Raw genomic sequence first — 18,647 nt, 5'->3', positions numbered from 1 at the left:
AGTCTTTTTCGAAAGATCACAATGATTACTTTTTAATCTAGCTTGATATCTCCAAATTTAACTATGTAATCAAATAATTCCACACTCTAATTCAATGCCTATCATGTGTTAGATGAAAGGAAATAATTTAAATAATTGATAGTATTTTTTCCGATATATATTTTAAGAATCTTGCACTTCCATATGGTTATTTTTTGTGTATTCATATTTTCTACCATATATCTTTTTATCACTTTTTAAAGACAAAAAAAAACGAATATAAGAAATTAAAAATTAATTTAAAAAACTTAAGCAAGACTTAAAATACCTAGAAAAAAGAATAAAATTAAAATAGCCAAAAAAATTGAAAAACTTAGAATATTACTAAAAACTTGGAATATTTCGAGAAAACATTGAAATAAACCATAAAAAATTATATAAAATCCATGTTCTGAAAAACTTATTTTATTTTATTAGACATTTTTTTATGCTTTAAGGTTTCTAGGTTTTTTCTTGGCTTTTCAAGTTTTATTCCTTTTGCCTTTGGTAGTTTTTCATTTTTTAGATTTTTGGAAATTAGTTTTTTTTTAGTTAGTGATTGTAGAGGCATTTTTGTCCAAAAAGTGATAAAATAGCATATGAAAGAATATATATATATATATTGTTGTACCTCTGAAGTAGTAAAGAACAAATATTAAGTTGGAGTTACGGTTTCAATTAAAAAAATTTATTTTTTTTAAACGAGGAATTTAGAGAATTGTTTTCAGCTCCATGGTTTAAGGTAAGGGCAAATGAGAGAATTCATGTAAATGATATGTTTTTAAGGAGATTGAAGTGGCGTGTCTCTAACAATGACTGCTTTTTTTTTTTTTCCTTAATTTTTTTTTTTTTTTTTTAATTGTGATATTCTAGATTAAACAATTGACTAATTTTTTTTTATTTACTAGAGAAAATAAAAAAAATTAACAAAATAGGACCAATGCGTTAAATAAAAAAAATTACATGATTAAATTTCAAACTCATTGAAAAAAAGTCCTTTTTAGTCCCTCTATCTTTCTTTGTTTATGTTTTCAGTTTCCTATAGTTTTTGGAATTGTAATTTTAGTTCAAAATTTTATTTTATTTACTTTTCAATCTCTTAATTTGAGATAAAAAAAAAATTATTGAAAATTACAGAGAAGAGAGAGTTTTCTGTTGGTTACCTTCAACGAGAGTGGTTTGATGGTAGTAGATTTTTCCTATAAATATGTTGAAAAAAAACAAGCAAATTAGGGTTCGTTTAATTTTTTTTATTTGATTATTTTTTTAATTGATTTTGAGGTTGGTAAGTGGTTTATAAAGGTTATTATGTGTTTTTGAGTTGTATTCGGGTAAAAATGACTACAAATTGGGTTTTTATAACAAAAAAAATCATTTCTTGATTTTCTAATCACTAGAGGTGACAAAAAAATATTAAAGCAAGCGACAAGTCACCTGCTACTACAAGTGACATGTTTCTCAGTTTTTTTTTTTTTTTTTAAAAAAGCATATTATTCCAAAGAAAAAAAAAATATAAAAAACCTCACGCTTGAGCCTGAGTTTTTTTAATTAAGCCTAAGTATGTGGGCCTGCCTTGTTTTTATTTTTTGTTTTGGAAAAATTACTCCCAACATTATATAGTTTAGCGAAATTGCACTTTCTAATTTTTAGAAAATTACACCTTGTATTCTCATCAACACAATTTTTAAAATTGGATGAAAAAACCTAAACTAACCTTATATATAATGTATGGGAAACTAAAAAAAAAAAAAAACAAATAAAAATTTTCTCTCCTCCAAACACAATTTCTATCTCTTAAAAAGACCTGAAAAAACTCAAATAAACTTAGAAAGAACCTTATTTTTTTTCAATCATCTCATTGATTATCCATAAACCCAAGTTGAATTTATTAAAGGCTACATCCAATTTTATTTTTTTAAAAAAAACCCCAACTGACTAGGAAATTAAAAGTATAATCTAATTGAATCAAGCGAAGTAGGCAAATTCAAGGTCTTTGTTTGCTTTTAAAGAGCTAGTTAAGGCAACAAATGGGTTTTCAACCTAAAACCTTGTGGGAGAAGATGAATTTGGTTTTCTATTTGGATTTTTTAGGGGTTAGGAGTATTTTGGTTTATTATTTAAAGAGGTGAAGGTGAGTCAAAATATGCTTACACTTATGCAAAGAGTGACAGTAAGTAAAGACTTATTATCTGATTTATTTATGGTGAGGGACTGTGATGTATATTAGTCTACAACTATTTTTGGCTTTGGCTTGGTGGAGATGGTTGTTTAATGCTGGGAAAGCTAAAGTCTATTGTTGTTGTGGGGGAAAGAGTAATATGACTCTCAGTTGTGGTAATGGTTTATGAGATAGGAAAATGATGGCAAGTGGCTTTTGACTATAAGTAGTTGTTTGTGAAATGAGAAAATGGTGGTAGTAGGGTGATTTTTTTTTTTTTTTGTCATAATGGATTGGGAGAAGTAGTGGTTCGATGTTAGGTTATTTGGATAGGGAGAAAGACTTGTATAGAGATATGACAAGGTTGTTATGGAGGTGATGTGTTAGCTAGGTTTTGAGTTTGTGGTCTTGATGGCTAAGGTTTAGTTGTGGAAGATGGCAAACAATGTTTTCTCTCAAACCTTTCGTCATGTCCTGTTTTTTTATTCATTTTCTCTCTACTCTTGCATATTGAAGAAGAAAATATTTGTTTTATCTTTTTTCCCAAATAATTGTTAGTGAAAGACAAGAAAGAGTTTGTCTTCATTTCAAATCCCTATAAATAAGGGCAAATGATTGGGATTTACAACTAAGAGAAAAAGAGATCTAGGTTGAATTTTTTTTTTTTATAGGAAAAACAAGAAATTTAAAGATCTAAGCAAAATTTAGTAAAAACTCCTAGATCATTTGTGTCCCAATTTAGCTTACCATCTAGGTCTAAGTTTTTGAAGTGAATGAAGGTGATTGAGTTGCCTTGTTTTTTAAACATAATTAGGATACTCTTTAAAGCGACTTCTTGCCCTAAAATTGGATCGGATTAAAATTTTTACAACAAATTATACGTTAGATGCTTGGTTTAAATCAAATGTTACAACTCCTATTTCTACCATATTGGTTATTATATTATTCAATTATTAGGTAAATGAAACTTCGATAATGAGAAAAAGGATGAGGTTGATGGATATATTTTTTTTTAATCTGATGGGGAAAATTATAATATTTAATATAAGGTCATTTTATTTATTAAATGAAAAATAATGACAAATTTGTAAATAAGTAAGTAATTTTTGTTGCTTTTTTTTGTTGAGGATATTAAGTATCAGTGAGCATATAAAGTTTAAAATGCAATGTGTAATTTTTCAAAACTTGTTAGACATTTCATTTACGACCAAACCATATGATGTTAGAGATATTTTTTCCTTTTGTTTTTGTTTAATTAAATTTATTTTTTAAAAAATTAATAAATTTAAAATATTATGAATAATATTTTTTTTTAATTTTATCCTTTAACATTGAGTTTATTAGGGATTGAGTTTCAGAATTTATTTCAATTTTTTTCTATGAGGTTATCTCAATCTTATTATCTATGTTAACCTCAGTTGACTTCAGTCTTTATTTTTGTCATTTTTAATTAACTTCTTAATTTCATTACAAGGTTATCTTGATTTCATGAACCGGTTTGTGTATTTTTTAGGTTAATCCTAGTTAACTTAAGTTTTTTTTTTTTTTCAATTTCATCCTTCAATGTTAGGTGGATTAGGAAATTAAGTTTTGTAATTTTTTTTATTTTTTTTTAAGGTTATTATGGTATCATGATTTGAGTTACATGTTTGACGAGTTAATCCAAGTTGACTCAAATCTTTTTTTTTTGTTTTTTTTAAATTATTATTTTTTTCAATTTTATCATTCAATATTTGATTAATTGAGAATTAAGCTTCATAATTTATTTTGATTTGCTTTATATATGGTTATCTTGATCTCATGAACAACGACGTGAGTTAGACAGATTAACTTGAGTTAAATCAGGTTATTTTTGTTGTTTTTTAATTGATTTTTTTCAATTTCATGCTTTAATATCTAGTTGATTAAAAATTAAGCTTTACAATTTGATTCAACTTGTTTTTTTATGGGGTTATCCCTATCTTATAACCCAGGTCAAAGGTTTAACAAGTTATTTTGGGTTGAGTCAAATGGTTTTTTTGTTTTTTTTTAATTAATTTTTTTTTCAATTTTGTTCTTCAACTTGAGGTTGATTAGGAATTGAACTCTATAACTTATTTTATATTTGCTTTTTATGAGATTATCATGGTCTTATGACTCAAGTTTAGGATTTGACAAGTTAATTTGGGTCGATTCGAATTGATTCAATAAATTTTTGTCTCATTATTTAAAACAAAGATGTTAATGTTTTTGAGTTAAACTATGTTTTTACTAGTCATTTGAGTTGTTTTTTTAACTCATCAAGTGGACCGAGTCATATTGAGTCAACCCTATATGTTTACCAGGAAAAAAATATTAATAATGTTTAAATCTCTTTTATGTTTTTTTTTTTTTTTAAAAATCATACCTATGACATTCTTCTAATGAATGATATAGTATAATAATGATAATACATTAAGGCCCCGTTTATTTCATGGAAAGTGCTTTCTTGGAAACTACACCTTCCAAACTTTCCTGAGTTTGTTTACTACTAGGAAAAAATTCCAAACTTTCTAAAACTTTCAGAAGTTGTGAAAACTTTTAGAAATGTCATATTGTTTACTAATTATATTAAATTTGGTTCTTAAACTTTTGATTGCCATATATTTTGTTTTGAATTTTTTTTTTTCAATTTCACTCTTTAGAATTTGATTTAATTGATTTTTATATCAATTTTGATCCTTTATTTTTATGATTGTTATTTTTTTTTCTTATCATTTTCTTAATTGAAATTTTTTATCTATTAAATTTGGTCCTCATTCTTTTCATTGTTATTTATTTTATTTGAAATAATTTATGATATTGTAATTATTATTTTTTATTTCATCATCTTTTAATTTCATTCTCATTCAATTTTTTAATTTGTAAGATTTGCTCCTTATTATTCTAATAAACATGAAAAATATTAATAAGTTATTTTCTAACTCATTTTCCATAACAATAGCCAAACACTAAAAAGTGTTTTCCAATTTATTTTTCATGATACTATTAAATATAAAAAAAATAATTCACTTTATAAGAATTTATTTTTCAAGAAAACTATTTTTTTTAAAAAAAAATACTTTCTAGCAAATAAACATAGATTAAGTTAAAAGTGATTTCAATGCAAAAACATTAAAAACCATTAAAGGCCTTTTCAAATGATGACTGAAAATTAAAGTGTTAAAAATTGATTATAAATAAAACAACCATACACCCCCAATATTTAGGTAGTGATTGGAAACGCGGGGCAACCCGTGTTTTTAAAAAAAATCAATTTGTTTTTGCTCAAATTATTTTTTTTTGTTTGTTTTAAATTATTTTAATACGCTGATTTTAAAAATAATTTTTTTAAAAATAAAAAAAATATTATTTTGATGCGTTTCGGCATGAAAAACACTTTAAAATAATCATACTCACAAATAGGCTCTAATTATTGCGTGTTTATATATATAAAAAAATGATTGAAGTCTCTTGATTGTATAAAAAAAAAAAAAAAAAAAAGAGATGCTTTTATGCAAATAAACTCTTTAATTTGAACATTCGAGGATCATAGAATACCTTTCTATTTGTAAAATAAAAACAAAACTTCCATCTTTATTCGGCTTCCGGTGCCCTTCAAATTATAAATTTCCTCTGTGCATTTCTCATGTAATGCTAGCTGAAATAAACCCATGAGTGTAAATTCTTCTATAAATTACAAGTAAACAGAAATATTAATACTTGATCACTTGTTTGTTCTTCAACACTTTACTACTAAATTTTCAAACTTTTAAGTTGGAGAACATGATAATTACTGCAGGCGGGAAAAAGGATACGTTCTACAAGGACTTGCTGTTGAGAACAGTATTGGAAGTGGAGTTGAAAAAAGACAAAAAAAAAAAAAAAAAAAAAGGTTTGAACTTTGAAAAGAGACAAAAAAAGACAAGAGTTCTTGGAGAGGTGAGATAGAGGTTGGATTTCCAAAGATTCACCACTATCTCATTGCATTTATTATCACTATATCACACTGCCCACTCGTCCTTTTCCATAAAAATTACCCTTTTGTCACCTTGCTTATTTTTTTTCCCTTCACTTATTGGTACCAGCTTTCTTTCAAACTTCAAACTTCTGTCTTCCTCTCTCTAACTTCATATTTTTTAGGCGACCCCTCCCTTGTCTTTAGTGTTTGTGTTTGAAAAAAGAAGTATCGTAATTTTGACATTAAGCAGCTCCCTCTACACCTGTTAACCAAAGGGTTTTTTTATGGAATCATTGATTATATGAATACTCTGTCTCTCTTGCGACCCACGAGAGGAGCTGACTGGTTTAAGGAACAGTTCTAGTTCTGCATTCATATAGATACCAAGGTGAGTTTCTCATTTTTTGTTTTGTTTTTGAGAAGCGAAGCGATTTATTTGTATGTAACAATGCATGTAGGTGTAGTTGATGAACGTGCAAAACAAAAGGAGTTTCTTTGGATCTCATTGTTATTCTTCTTTGTCCTTCTGTTTTTCTGTAAATCATGTGTGCTAGCTTGTTGAGTTTTTCTTCTTTTTTTGAAATATTTTGGTACCAACAAAGTACCATTGCCCTTCTAACTATGATCCATTTGGTTTTCGAGAGAGAGAGATTATAAGAAGAGCGAAACTTTGGAATCTCATCACTACCCACAATTCAATCTGTTATAAAATTCAAGCTTTAGTCTGTCCATGTTTTTTCTGGGCAACCAAACACTTATTTTACACATACTCCTGTTTTGGGTATCTATAATTTGTATTTTCCCATCTGGTCATTTTAAGAAAAACAAAATGTTAAGATGTTAAATGGGTCAAACATGCGAATCCATGAATGCTGTTTCAGATCTATCCAGGTACTTTGATTTGTTTGAATTTATTTCTTTGGTTTTAATAAACCGAGAGAAAAAAATTGTGTCTTGAATTATTGAGTCAACACTGTCACTATTTATTACTATTTTTTCACTTTAAAAAATGTCTAGTTTTGAGGTTGTATTACACCAACACGTGCACGGTGGCGCGTGTGGTGGCATGTTCCTTTTCTTCTCTTTAGAAATATTCTTGGGCAGAGCATGTCCCTCCTCTTCTGACACCTTCCAGGCTTATTTAACGCTTCTCTGTTGTCATCCTTCACCTTTTTTCTTTCAAAAAAAGAGATATGGGGCTGAAAGGACAATAATGCCCCTGCCAAAGTTGAGATTCGAAGCTCTCTTTTTTAAAAAGTAGTTATGGTGAAAGGGAAGGCATATTTTGATTGATGGACATGGATAGTGAAAAGGAGTGGTTAAAAGATTGCGTTTGCACTGTCCAAGAAAACAAAGCACACCGGCAGGATATCGCGGTCTTGGTGCTTGCAAAAGCTGGAATGGATGGTACTTTTTTCGATTGTATAGCCTAGCTAGTATTCATGGATTGAACACGAGTAACAAAAGGAATGGAAATCTTCAGAAAAGAAATCATGTGACTATGGAAATCAATTTAGTCAAATGATATGAACGTGCATTGCTCCGTAGACTGCTATCAATCTCATCAGGGTTTCCAGTAAAAATTCTGTCATGTTGGCTTGGCATTTGAACTGCGTGCTAGGTCCTGAAAATGGCAGGTCTCGATCTTTATCTTAATCAAGTGGTTTGAGAGCTTACACTTTACCTATAATTATTTGAAGTAAAGTTGATATCTTAACTGCTCCCATTAAAGGGTCCCAGTGATCATGATTAACAGGCCCCTGATATGTCAATATTGTGGACCTGTTGAGACCATGTGGAAAGTAAAACTGTCACCTCTTTACCAGCTTTTCCTGAGAAATAAAAAGATGGAGAATCCTGTCTGTGGTGGTTGGATTATCTTCTTCATTACTTGTGTCTGGTGGATGTAATGTATGATTCTACATCCGTTTCTCTTGATGGACCATGAGATACTAATAATGCAACACAGTACTCCATTTATTGTTTCTTAACCATAGGTTTTCCAGCTTTTGGTGATCCAGATTTCTCATTGCAGTGTTTTTCTTTTTTTCCTGAGGAAATCTAGTGGTGTATTTGGGGCAACATGTCGAGTTAGGCCAGTTCACTGTCGTGGGGGCATATACACCTGTTTTCTTTATTATGTTTTCTTACATTAAAGTTGGCGAAGCAAGCTTAAGTCTGCATTATTTAGCAATGATCATTTCACAGGCACTTGTATGTCCTCAAGGACGTAGGCTCATGTAATGTTTACCGTCTCAAGAACTTGGCTTTTGCAAATGCTATTGCTACTCCAAGTTATTTGATTCTATTTGTGATGCTACACTCGTTCTTCTTGAGTGTGCCCCCTAGAATAAAGCTCATGGAACAAATTAAGATGTGAAGCCAGGATTTATTTCATTTCCCAGGGGAGTTTTTAAATGCTTCACAAGCCCATGCCTTGACCTTTTACGGTTAACTAGGAAGAGTTGAGTTGACATCCTGTAAAAATAGCTTGCTGGAGCTTGGCTCAGAGGTCACTGGACTGATTTTTTATTACAAATTGCGATTTAATTCTTACACCTATAATTGGACTGATATTTTGTTCATCATTTTCATTATAGCCTCCTTTTTTTTTTCTTTTTCTTTTTTTAAGTTTCCCTTGTGTTTACATATTAAGTGCTGAGAATACGAATTTCCAATGACAGTTGCTTCCAGCTCTCTTGAACAAACATTGCTTTAGGTGCTTCAATGCCGAGATCAAGGTCAGAGAACATTACCCTGCTATCATTTATCAATATACTGTTTTTACATCACATGCATGCGCGTGCCCGGATTGAACTGTTGATTCAAGTTATTTGGATTAAGAGATTTTACTTGCTTTATACTTATAACATGGTTTAAAGCAAATTAAAAAGCTACAGGCATGTTTTTCTGTTAGAGTGTATTGATGCCTTTATATGTACTTATAGACGTGATTGTACTTGGAAAATTCTATTCATCTATAGGATATCCAAATCTACTATCATTTCATTCAGCAAGGTTAAACTATTATAAAACTCTTGATTTATGCCAGAATCATAACATGAAGCATCGGTTGTTAAACTAGTAGCTTGGTTTAAACCATGACAATACATTGATTTATCCCTCAGGAACTAGGCGTCATCGAAGAAGTCTACTTTATTTCAGTTGGGTGGCATGAAATGCCCCAACTAGTTTCAGGTTGAGGATTTGTTGTTGTATGGTATAAAATGATGAAATCAATCACGAATCAAGTAGAATGAATTTATGCTATTTAACAATCGTTTGACTTGGCTTCCTGATTGCATGCAGCTGCAAATAATATCCATACTTTAGTAGGGTTACTCAACCCGTCCTTTAGATGCTCTATCCTCAATCACTTTGGATTCGTTCTATCATTTCCTTGTCAATTTTTTTCCTCAATGTAGTCTTGAATCAATTCAATTTACAATGAACATCGTGAGTGTCACATTACATTACAAGTGGCATGCATTAACATTCTAATTCTTTTTTTGTTTTGTTTTTTGAAAATGAAGTTGCTGTTCATTTTGGTTTTGGCTATGATATTACCAGTAACTGACGAATTCATTGTGTCAAAAATGTCTGATGGCTATTTTGGTTTCCATTTTCTGTTTCAATGATAATTAGAGGATCAGAAATGCCTCAAAGGCAGTCTCCTCGAGGCTCACATCCACTTAGGACATCTAACTCTGATTCCGACCCACTGCATCATAGACCTATAACTGATCGAAGAGAGAAGCTAGGAGACCGTTGCTCCCCAAGAGGCTCCCACCCTGACTCATTAAACCAAAAGAAGCTTGGAACCCGCATTGCAGATTTAGAATCTCAGCTTGGCCAAGCACAAGTAGAGCTGAAGACTCTAAAAGAGCAGTTGGCTTCAGCTGAAGCTGCAAAGAAAGAAGCTCAAAAAGAATTGGAGAAAAAAGCCAGGAAAGGTGCTGTTCCAGAGCCAGAGGTGGATTCCAAAAAAGCAGATAGCAACTCAGCAGATGAAGTTTCTGAAGACAACCAGCTGGAAACTGATGTTTTTGAAGTTCCAGTGGAGAAAAAGACTGTTGAGCCCAAGGTTGATCCTGGCGACCTGCTTGATCAGGTAGAAAAAGAAAACAACCCAACTGATATACCAGCTGAACCGCAAGTGATTGCAGAGCCAGAAAAGCTGTCTTTTCATGACCTGGGATTGAAGGATGATGAGATAAATATGCTAAAAACCAAGCTAGAAGAGAAACAAAAGGACCTAGAGGTGTTTGGTATGGAAAATGAGAACTTGAAGAATCAACTGAATGAAGCAAATTTGTACATCTCATCTGCCAAATCCAAGGAAGAGGAAGTGTCCTTGAAGCTGGGCCAATTGGGAGAAGATCTGGAAGCAAGTAAAGCAAATGCTGCCCAGTTAAAGGGGAAACTGGAAGCTGCCGAAGGAGCGAACGAAGCATTGGAGACAGAAATGAAGAAAATGAGAGTGCAGACAGAGCAGTGGAGAAAAGCAGCAGACGCTGCTGCTGCAGTACTTGCTGGGGGAGTGGAGATGAGTGGAAGGATTCCAGAGAGGTGTGGCTCCATGGATAAGCACTTTGGTGGTGTATTCGAGCCACCAGCAGGAGGTTATGCTGGTTTCGTGGGATCACCTGGAATGGCTTATGATTTGGACGATGGTTTTGGTAGCGTGAAGCGAAAGAGTTCTGGGATCAAGAAGTTTGGAGACTTGTGGAAAAAGAAGGCCCAGAAATAAGATGTTATGTTGTTGAAATCGTGATCCACCTTTTTTTATTGTGTTGGTAAGGAAATGGTTGCTCACCATTTCACATTTTGTTGTCAATGTTTATATATGTTGAAGTTACGTTATCTAAACCTTTTCAGGGATGATTTTGTAGCATGTTGTTGCTTTGGTGAAACTGGGAATCCTCCTAACATTCACAATAAGATATGTGGAGACCTCACTCTTTTTTAAGATACTTTAGCTTGAGAGGATACTGCAAAGTGCAAACACCCAACTACCCCTTTGAATGATTGAAATTTGATGGTTTCCTTGGTGGTTCGGTTATGTTTGTTTTGTATTTTAAAAGTATGTTTGAAAAAATTTAATTTTTTTTTTTACTTTAAATTAATTTATTTTTAGTATTTTTAGATTATTTTAATATATTGATATTAAAAATAATTTTTAAAAATAAAAAAAAAAATTATTTTAATATATTTTACTAATAAAGGATTATTAGATAACATGAGATTTTACTAATAAAGGTACTCTACTGCAACAAATTGATTTGATTGATTTTTTGATCTAAAATAGGTAAGTACCTATAAATTTAATAACAAAAAAAATATTAAAGTGATTGAAAAACTTTAACAAATTGTGTTGCTAAATTAATAATTAATCAAATATCAAGTGATGAAATTAAAAAAAAATAATTTAAATAAATAACAAAATAAAAAAAGCCTAATTTTTTATGATAGGAAGATTCAAAGTTCATGAGCTTCTAGAAAAGGCCTAGGTGTGTGGGTCTAAAGCAGCCCACGTGCTTAGACCTTATTTTTTTAAAAGGTTGTCCACCTCTTAATGCTTTTAAAAATAAAATAGTAAGCAACGCGTTGCCTGAACTATCCAGATTTCGGTGACTTTCGATCACTAAAAAATCAGGTTGGTCCATTTCAAATCAAGCGAAATTAATCTTCAATCATATTATAACCTGAAAAAAAAAAAACCCTTAAACACCTTCTAAAATATATTTATAGCATCTAAAAACTTAGAAATTAGCTTCAAAATTCACAATCAACTCAAAATAAAAACATTTTCAAGTTTAGATCTACAATTTCAAGCATGTTTAAAGAAAAAACACCTTTAATAAGCTTTCTTTATCAAAAGAAATTCATTGATATAAAAACCACCTTTAATAGGCTTTATAAATTTTTATCGATTTTTAACCTTCAACAACTTAATCTTATTTATTTATTTATTTCATTTTTTAATATTGAGTTGTTTTAGAAATTGTGTTTCATAATTGTTTTTGATATTTTTTTCATTAGATTATATATTAGTCTCATAGATATAATATTTTTTTTTGTCGATTTCAACATTTAATTTAGATATGTTGGAGGTGGAGCCTTATAAATTTTTTTTATTTGCGTATATGAATTTATCACGATCTCATGACTTAAATTGTGGGTTTAACAGGTTAACTTGAGTTGACTTAGGTAATTTTTTAGCTTACTTTTTCTTATTAATTATTTCTCGATTTCATCCTTCAACTTTAACTTTGCGGCACATTAAGCTTCATAATTTTTTTTATTTGTTTTCTCTATAAGGTTATTGTGATATTATGAATTAGGTCACAAGTTTGATAAATTGATCCAAGTTGACTTTGTTTATTTTTTAGTCCTTTTTTAGTTGAATAGTCTTTTTAATTGGGTTTTGTAACTTTGTATTTTCTTTATATAGGAATATCCTGATATCATGATTCGGTTTCAAGCTTGACGGGTTGACCTGATTTAATTTGATTCATTTTTTTTGTTTTTTTAATTAAGTAATTGTTTTCAATTTCACCCTCTAATAACTCAATCTTCTTTTTTTTCTATTTAGTTTTTATTTTCAATTTCATCCTTTAATATTTGATTGTTTAGAATTTGAGCTTCATATTGTTGTTTTTTAAAAATTTGTTTTTGGAGGAGTTTTCATAGTCTTATGGATTTATTTATTTATTTATTTTCTATATATCAACCTTCAACATTATATATGTTAGAAATAACGCTTCATAATTTTTTTTATTTGTTTTATATGAAGTTATCTTAGTTTTATAATTAAGGTCGCAAGTTCAATAAGTTAGCTTATGTTGACTTAAGTTTTTTTTTTTTTGTTTTTTTTAATTAATTTTTTTTTATTTCATCCTTCAATAATAGGTTGGTTGGAAATTAAACTTCATAATTTTTTTTGCTTTCCATGTGATTATCCTGATCTTATAACCCAGGTCACGAATTTGATAAATTAACCCCCAGGTTGAATCAAATAGTTTTTTTTTATTCTTTTTTTAATTTAATATTTTTTAAAATTTCATCCTTCAACATTGGGTTAATTTGAAATTGACTCATAATTTATTTTTATTTTCTTTCTATAAGTTATTATAATCTCATAATCTATATCACATTTAACATGTTAACCCAGGTTGATTCAATATATTGTTATATTATTATTTGAAAAAAAATATCTTTCAATATATCATCATATCACTATTAAAAAGAATATAATCTAATATGTATTATATTTGAAGTTCATGACTAGATTTTTTTATTAAAACACATGGTAACAACACTTGGATATTTTTTTTTAAGTTAATAACATGGTAATAACATGATCTAGTACTGCTTAAATTGTAAAATACCCTTATGAAGTTATGAAATTTAAGGGGAAAGAGATTCTTGAACTAAAAAAAATTCCAAAATCATAAATAATATAATATTTTTATTAAGGCTTTTTTTAGTAAGTTGACCAAAAATACCCTGAAAATCCTCACTGTTCGCTCTCCTTCTCTGCAAGGTAATAATATTAAAAAAAAAAAAAATAGCTATAGAAAAAAATATACAGTTTGCTCTCTCTTTCATTTTTCACCACCAGTGCTCTTACGTCTTTCCGCCGCCGCCACCGTCATATGCTTTCTTTACTATCTAAATATACCTTGCATAGAAAGAAAAATCAGACTTTTTTATATTCAAGAGAATATTAGTTTTCTCATAAAAAATCAAGAGGGCATTTTACAATTTAAATTTTATTTATTTTGTATAAAATATTTTACAAGACAAAAAATATTTTATATATTTTGTGTAAAATGTTCTGCTTATAAAATATATTTTTAATAGTGATAGTGTAGGATATGGTGAAATATTTTTCCATGTTCCCAAAGAAAATTTTTTCTTTGGAACATGGAAAAATTTGGAAAACATTTTGCAAATCAAAGGGACCTTAACTGACAAATATTTCACTTGCCATTGTACTTATTGGCCATCGCTTACTGCTATAATTGCCATCTACACCGATGCTCATCATCAAGCAAATCAGAACCATTAAATCAAACAGAATCTGTAATTCCAAGTTGATTCAAATAGAGCCTGTCTCTTCTAGTTTGCAGAGCAGAATCCAAAGAGCGAACGCCTAACATTGCACACCCAGGGCGGAGCCATAGGAAAACTTCGCTTTCTAACGGCCTGGCATATGCTTTCTAGTGACTTTCTCTCATACTCGACAAAATATTCCATAACCATTGCCCCTCGAGCGAAGGAGAGTGAAATAGATTTCCAAAACTTCATCAAGGAAAGGAAGCTTATGTTGGTATACAACAATACCATTTACTAATCATCCTCATCATCACTGTCATAGTTCTGGAATAGGGATTGTAGCCCAGTGCTTGTATCATTGCCTTTACTCTCCTCCACTTGTTTATTCTCCACTGGCTTATTACTGTCAGAAGATGCAACTGGTTTCTTTATCACAGATATCCTGATCATCGGGGATCCGAAACTGGGTTTACTATCATTCCGTGTCCCTGAACCGCTTGAATTTTCTGTTGACAACCAAAGAACATGAATGTCAGACTCACCTAGGATTTCATAATAACAGATGAATGTAACAAGTAAAACAAAAGGTAACAATCCTAAGCTGAAAATTATGATCTTGGTGATGTGAAGGAAATCAAATTTTCTGACATAAATGTTTCTAAATACACTAGCATTTGAAGGATATTCTTTTACATAGAGCATTAATAACTTCTATTTGGGACACCAATTTCCTGAATACATTAGACCTGTCATGCAGACCACCAGAAAGGCAGTGAAACATTTTGAATATTAAATAAATTTTTTTTGCAGGAGATGTTCGATATTTAGCAGAAATACACTGAACATTTAGCCACAGAAGTGTGTTTGAGAGTATTCTAGCTATCTATGCTGTTCTTGCCTCATAGTTGTCACATTATTCAAACATCATAGTCAATCTATCGATATTAACAAATGAATAGCTCCATTCAATGTCAACAAGGAGCTTATATATACTCATCGTTTCATTCCTTGCTTCCAATTATGAACTCTAATCTAACTGCACTTCAAGAATTTTAGTTCTGTAAAAATTAAGGAAGGAAAAGGTAAAAGACAGATATAGAGTACCTTTGTTATTTGAGCTATCTGAAACACTAGCTTTTGTTAATGAATCTGTTGGTTTACTTGAAACTTCATCAGCAACTTTCCTCTTCTGCAATGCATGCAGGCAAAAGTTCAAGTTAAGGAACCATTTAATCTCCACATAAAGCCATAAATTGCTATATTGGAAGTTTAATACATTGCAAATGAAAAAGAAGAGAAAGAAGCGCAAATATAAATGGTTCAATTACGCTCACGATGAGTGCAGTAGATGAAATACTTTATAAATATGACAAAGTTGATGCATGACAGCTATGCATCCAGACACAATGCTTGAAGAATGTAAAAGGTCACACAGAACTGTATTTCTGATAAATATGCATTCAGGTAAACTGCTCCTCGTGCCTAAATGAATAAGGAGTCGCTTAATTAGCATACTCCAAAAAGTCATTACCATAACATTTTCTCTGAACTGGAATTGTAGAGATGGTAAGGTTGGAAAGTGGGGCAGTAAATGGAGGAATAAAGCTATTTTTTTTATTTTGTTTTTTTTGGTAGAGTGAAAAAGTGCAAGGATGGAAGATAATTGTAGGAATATTAATATTTTCACAAGTATGGGCATGGTTGCGAAATATTCATATATGTTCTATATCACCCCTTGTTAATACTCTTGACCCACCTGTCATAAATATGCTTCCCTCCTGCTATGTGTCTTTGCAGTTGTAGGTTCAACTACGGCTATATGATCAAAATTCAGGACCAGTGAGCCAAAAGCACAAGATTTAATACATACACCTTCGCATCCCTTTATCTATCTGAGTTCTAAACTAAAAACTCAATCCAAGAAAAGTTGATTTCAGTAGGACGGATAGATTCTTGAAGTTATTCTTAAAGTTTGGAGCTAATTAATTGAATATTTCAGTTTTTCTATAGGTAAACTCTAAAGCATACACACTAGCTCATTCCTACAAAGAGCATCTACATATTTCTTTCCAAATTCAATGCATCCAAAGCTCCGTCATTATATTTTCTAAGTGATAAACGCAATCAAAGGGCAAAGCCTCCATAGCAACAATAATTAAAGGGGAAAATACTCATATTTGCAAATAAAAGTAAAAAGACGGTGGATTAAGCTTCGAGATTAATCATTCCTTTTCTCTGGAAGAAGGAAAACATGCGTTCTATAACCATTTATATTTTGAAATTATACCAACGAGGAAATTGCCTAGGGTAAAGAATGCATGTGAAAGTTTACAACCACATTTGATTCGTTTTCTCATAATTTCCTTTAATGATTACACCAACTATATTCTGTATCATTCATCTTTTTCTCATATATCCAGAAAGTAACCAATAAAAGGAATAAATAGAATTACAGGATTCTCATACCTTGAGCTTATCATTTGACATGTTAAACTCTTCATCATCATCAGAATCTTCATCAGAAATTCTTCTAATAACCTCCTTTTTGCTTTGCTTTAAATTTTAAACACCAAACAAACCATGCATGAGCAACCAGTTATGAAGTTAAGGAAAGGAAGGGGATTCAAAAGAGCTGGTTAGGAAAAACTAGCAAGTACAGAAATTGAGCACTAACTTGGAATATTGATTTTATAAGAGCTTCATCCTCTTCTTCCAACTTCTTCTCCTGTCAGCACATAAATCCATTGCCGGTGTCAGAACAAAGGCAATACAACACAGAGATAAAAAAGAAAACGTTCCCAGAAGAAAGCAAGCATTATGCCTGCAAGATTCTCTATTTTGGATTTCACACATTCACATGTAAAAGCACAGAATGCACATAATGCTTCGCTGCTTTTCATTTCAATGAACTAAGAGAGAATATATCGAACAGCTGAAACTCCATACCTTTTCAGAAGCAGTGTGCTGCAAAGCCTCGAGCATTGCATCTACACTGACAGTTGCATGCCGGGACTGCAAACCAAAAACAAACGTCAGTACAGGAAGACAAAAATCACCAGAGCATAATTTTAACCAATAACATCAATCCAAAGCATCAAAATACCAACTTCGCACAAACCAATTACCTTCATAGACTTCATTTCGTCAAGTGCAGCAAGAATGTCCATCTCTCTTTTAGAATCCAAAGTTCTATTCTCCAATGATTTCATGGCATCCCCCATCTCTTCAGCATCCCTCTTCTTCTTCTCACCGTCCAGCACCTACCACCACAAAAAACAGCATTATTTTCCAAACAAGCAATCCTCACATATAAACAACAACCAAAGTACAACATGGTAGCTAATATTTTCACCTCATCCTCGGCACGCCAAGGTTCAAAATTCCGCGTGGCACCACTCTCAACTGTATAATCCGAGTTTTGAGGATCCGTCTTCATTGCTATCTCGGCAGAACACTTGGTACACTTGAAGTAAAATCTAAATATTTGTATTCCTAGATACGTCTGGAAAAATAAAAAAATAAAAATCACAGCCAAAACCCAAAATAAATAAATAATCATAAATAAAAAAAACTACGATAGTGAACTGGGACAAACTAAATCCTGATTTTTACCTCGCCAATTACGTCTTCTTTGCGAGAATTAAACTTGGTGCCTTTATAGATGTAATTACCACAAGTATTGCAGCGAATGCTCATGGGAAGCATCATTCGGACCTTGATTTGCTGGTTCTTGGGTCTTCGGATCCTGGGTAATTTCGATGGATCAAAATCTGGGGGGTAGTACTTGTTTAACACCTTTCTTTCTCCCATCTTCTTTGCTTAGTTACTTGCCTTCTTCTTCTTCGAATGAAATAGAGAGAAACAAAACCCAAATTACTGCAATTGATTGAAGATTGGGTGTTCGGATCGTGAGTAATCAGGGATTAATTTTGACTTGATCTTTGAAATCGTAAAGCCGGGGAGAGACGCAGCGTGATAATAAATTAATAATGAACTAGACAACCGGCCTAGGCTGCGGTTCCGAACAAAATTGTTTTCAACGTAAAAAATATGTCAAGACAAGAAGGAATTCTCAGAAAGTGTCCCTAGACCGTGTATAAAAGTGGAATAAAGATTATTTTTAAATTGTTTTTTATTTGAAAATTTATTAAAATAATATATATTTTTTATATTAACACATTAAGATAAATAAAAAATATTAATTTAAAATTTTACCGTAAACAATTTAAAAAGTTTAAATAGCAATGTCAAATAATATCTTATTCTAATTTGAGGTTCACTTAATCAATTTAGAAAATATTTGCTTTTGCGATTGCATGCTTTTCAATAAAAATTGAAATTTTATTTTATTTTAAATTAATTTTTTTAGTGTTTTTAAATCGTTTTAATATATGAATGTCAAAAATAAATTCTTAAAAATAATATATATATATATATATATATAAATTATTT

The 18,647-nt window shown here is 30.7% G+C and overlaps 2 protein-coding genes across 3 annotated transcripts; one reads left to right on the top strand and one right to left on the bottom strand.

The window, feature by feature from the left end:
- Positions 1 to 6,215: 6,215 nt before the first annotated feature.
- Positions 6,216 to 11,103, top strand: LOC118063559 (interactor of constitutive active ROPs 4). Of its 2 annotated transcripts, none has more exons than XM_035077620.2 (3): positions 6,216 to 6,522; positions 8,819 to 8,875; positions 9,780 to 11,103. In XM_035077620.2, exons 2-3 carry the CDS (start codon positions 8,862 to 8,864, stop codon positions 10,882 to 10,884), a joined length of 1,119 nt encoding a protein of 372 aa, XP_034933511.1. In that variant the 5' UTR covers positions 6,216 to 6,522; positions 8,819 to 8,861; the 3' UTR covers positions 10,885 to 11,103. The 2 variants fall into 2 exon arrangements, with proteins under 2 accessions (XP_034933511.1, XP_034933512.1); XM_035077621.2 differs by lacking the exon at positions 6,216 to 6,522 and adding an exon at positions 6,544 to 8,646.
- Positions 11,104 to 14,183: 3,080 nt separating this feature from the next.
- LOC118063558 (uncharacterized) lies at positions 14,184 to 18,262 on the bottom strand. Its single transcript, XM_035077619.2, has 8 exons — positions 17,808 to 18,262; positions 17,548 to 17,697; positions 17,321 to 17,455; positions 17,142 to 17,207; positions 16,870 to 16,920; positions 16,662 to 16,748; positions 15,300 to 15,384; positions 14,184 to 14,701 (listed from the first exon to the last, which is right to left on the bottom strand). Exons 1-8 carry the CDS (start codon positions 18,003 to 18,005, stop codon positions 14,490 to 14,492), a joined length of 984 nt encoding a protein of 327 aa, XP_034933510.1. The 5' UTR covers positions 18,006 to 18,262; the 3' UTR covers positions 14,184 to 14,489.
- Between the last annotated feature and the right edge of the window lie 385 nt (positions 18,263 to 18,647).

This window comes from Populus alba, chromosome 1, assembly GCF_005239225.2.
Source record: "Populus alba chromosome 1, ASM523922v2, whole genome shotgun sequence".
NCBI lineage: Eukaryota > Viridiplantae > Streptophyta > Magnoliopsida > Malpighiales > Salicaceae > Populus > Populus alba.
The sequence above is the reverse complement of the archived record's forward strand: the minus strand, read 5'-3'. Positions and strand labels throughout refer to the sequence as shown.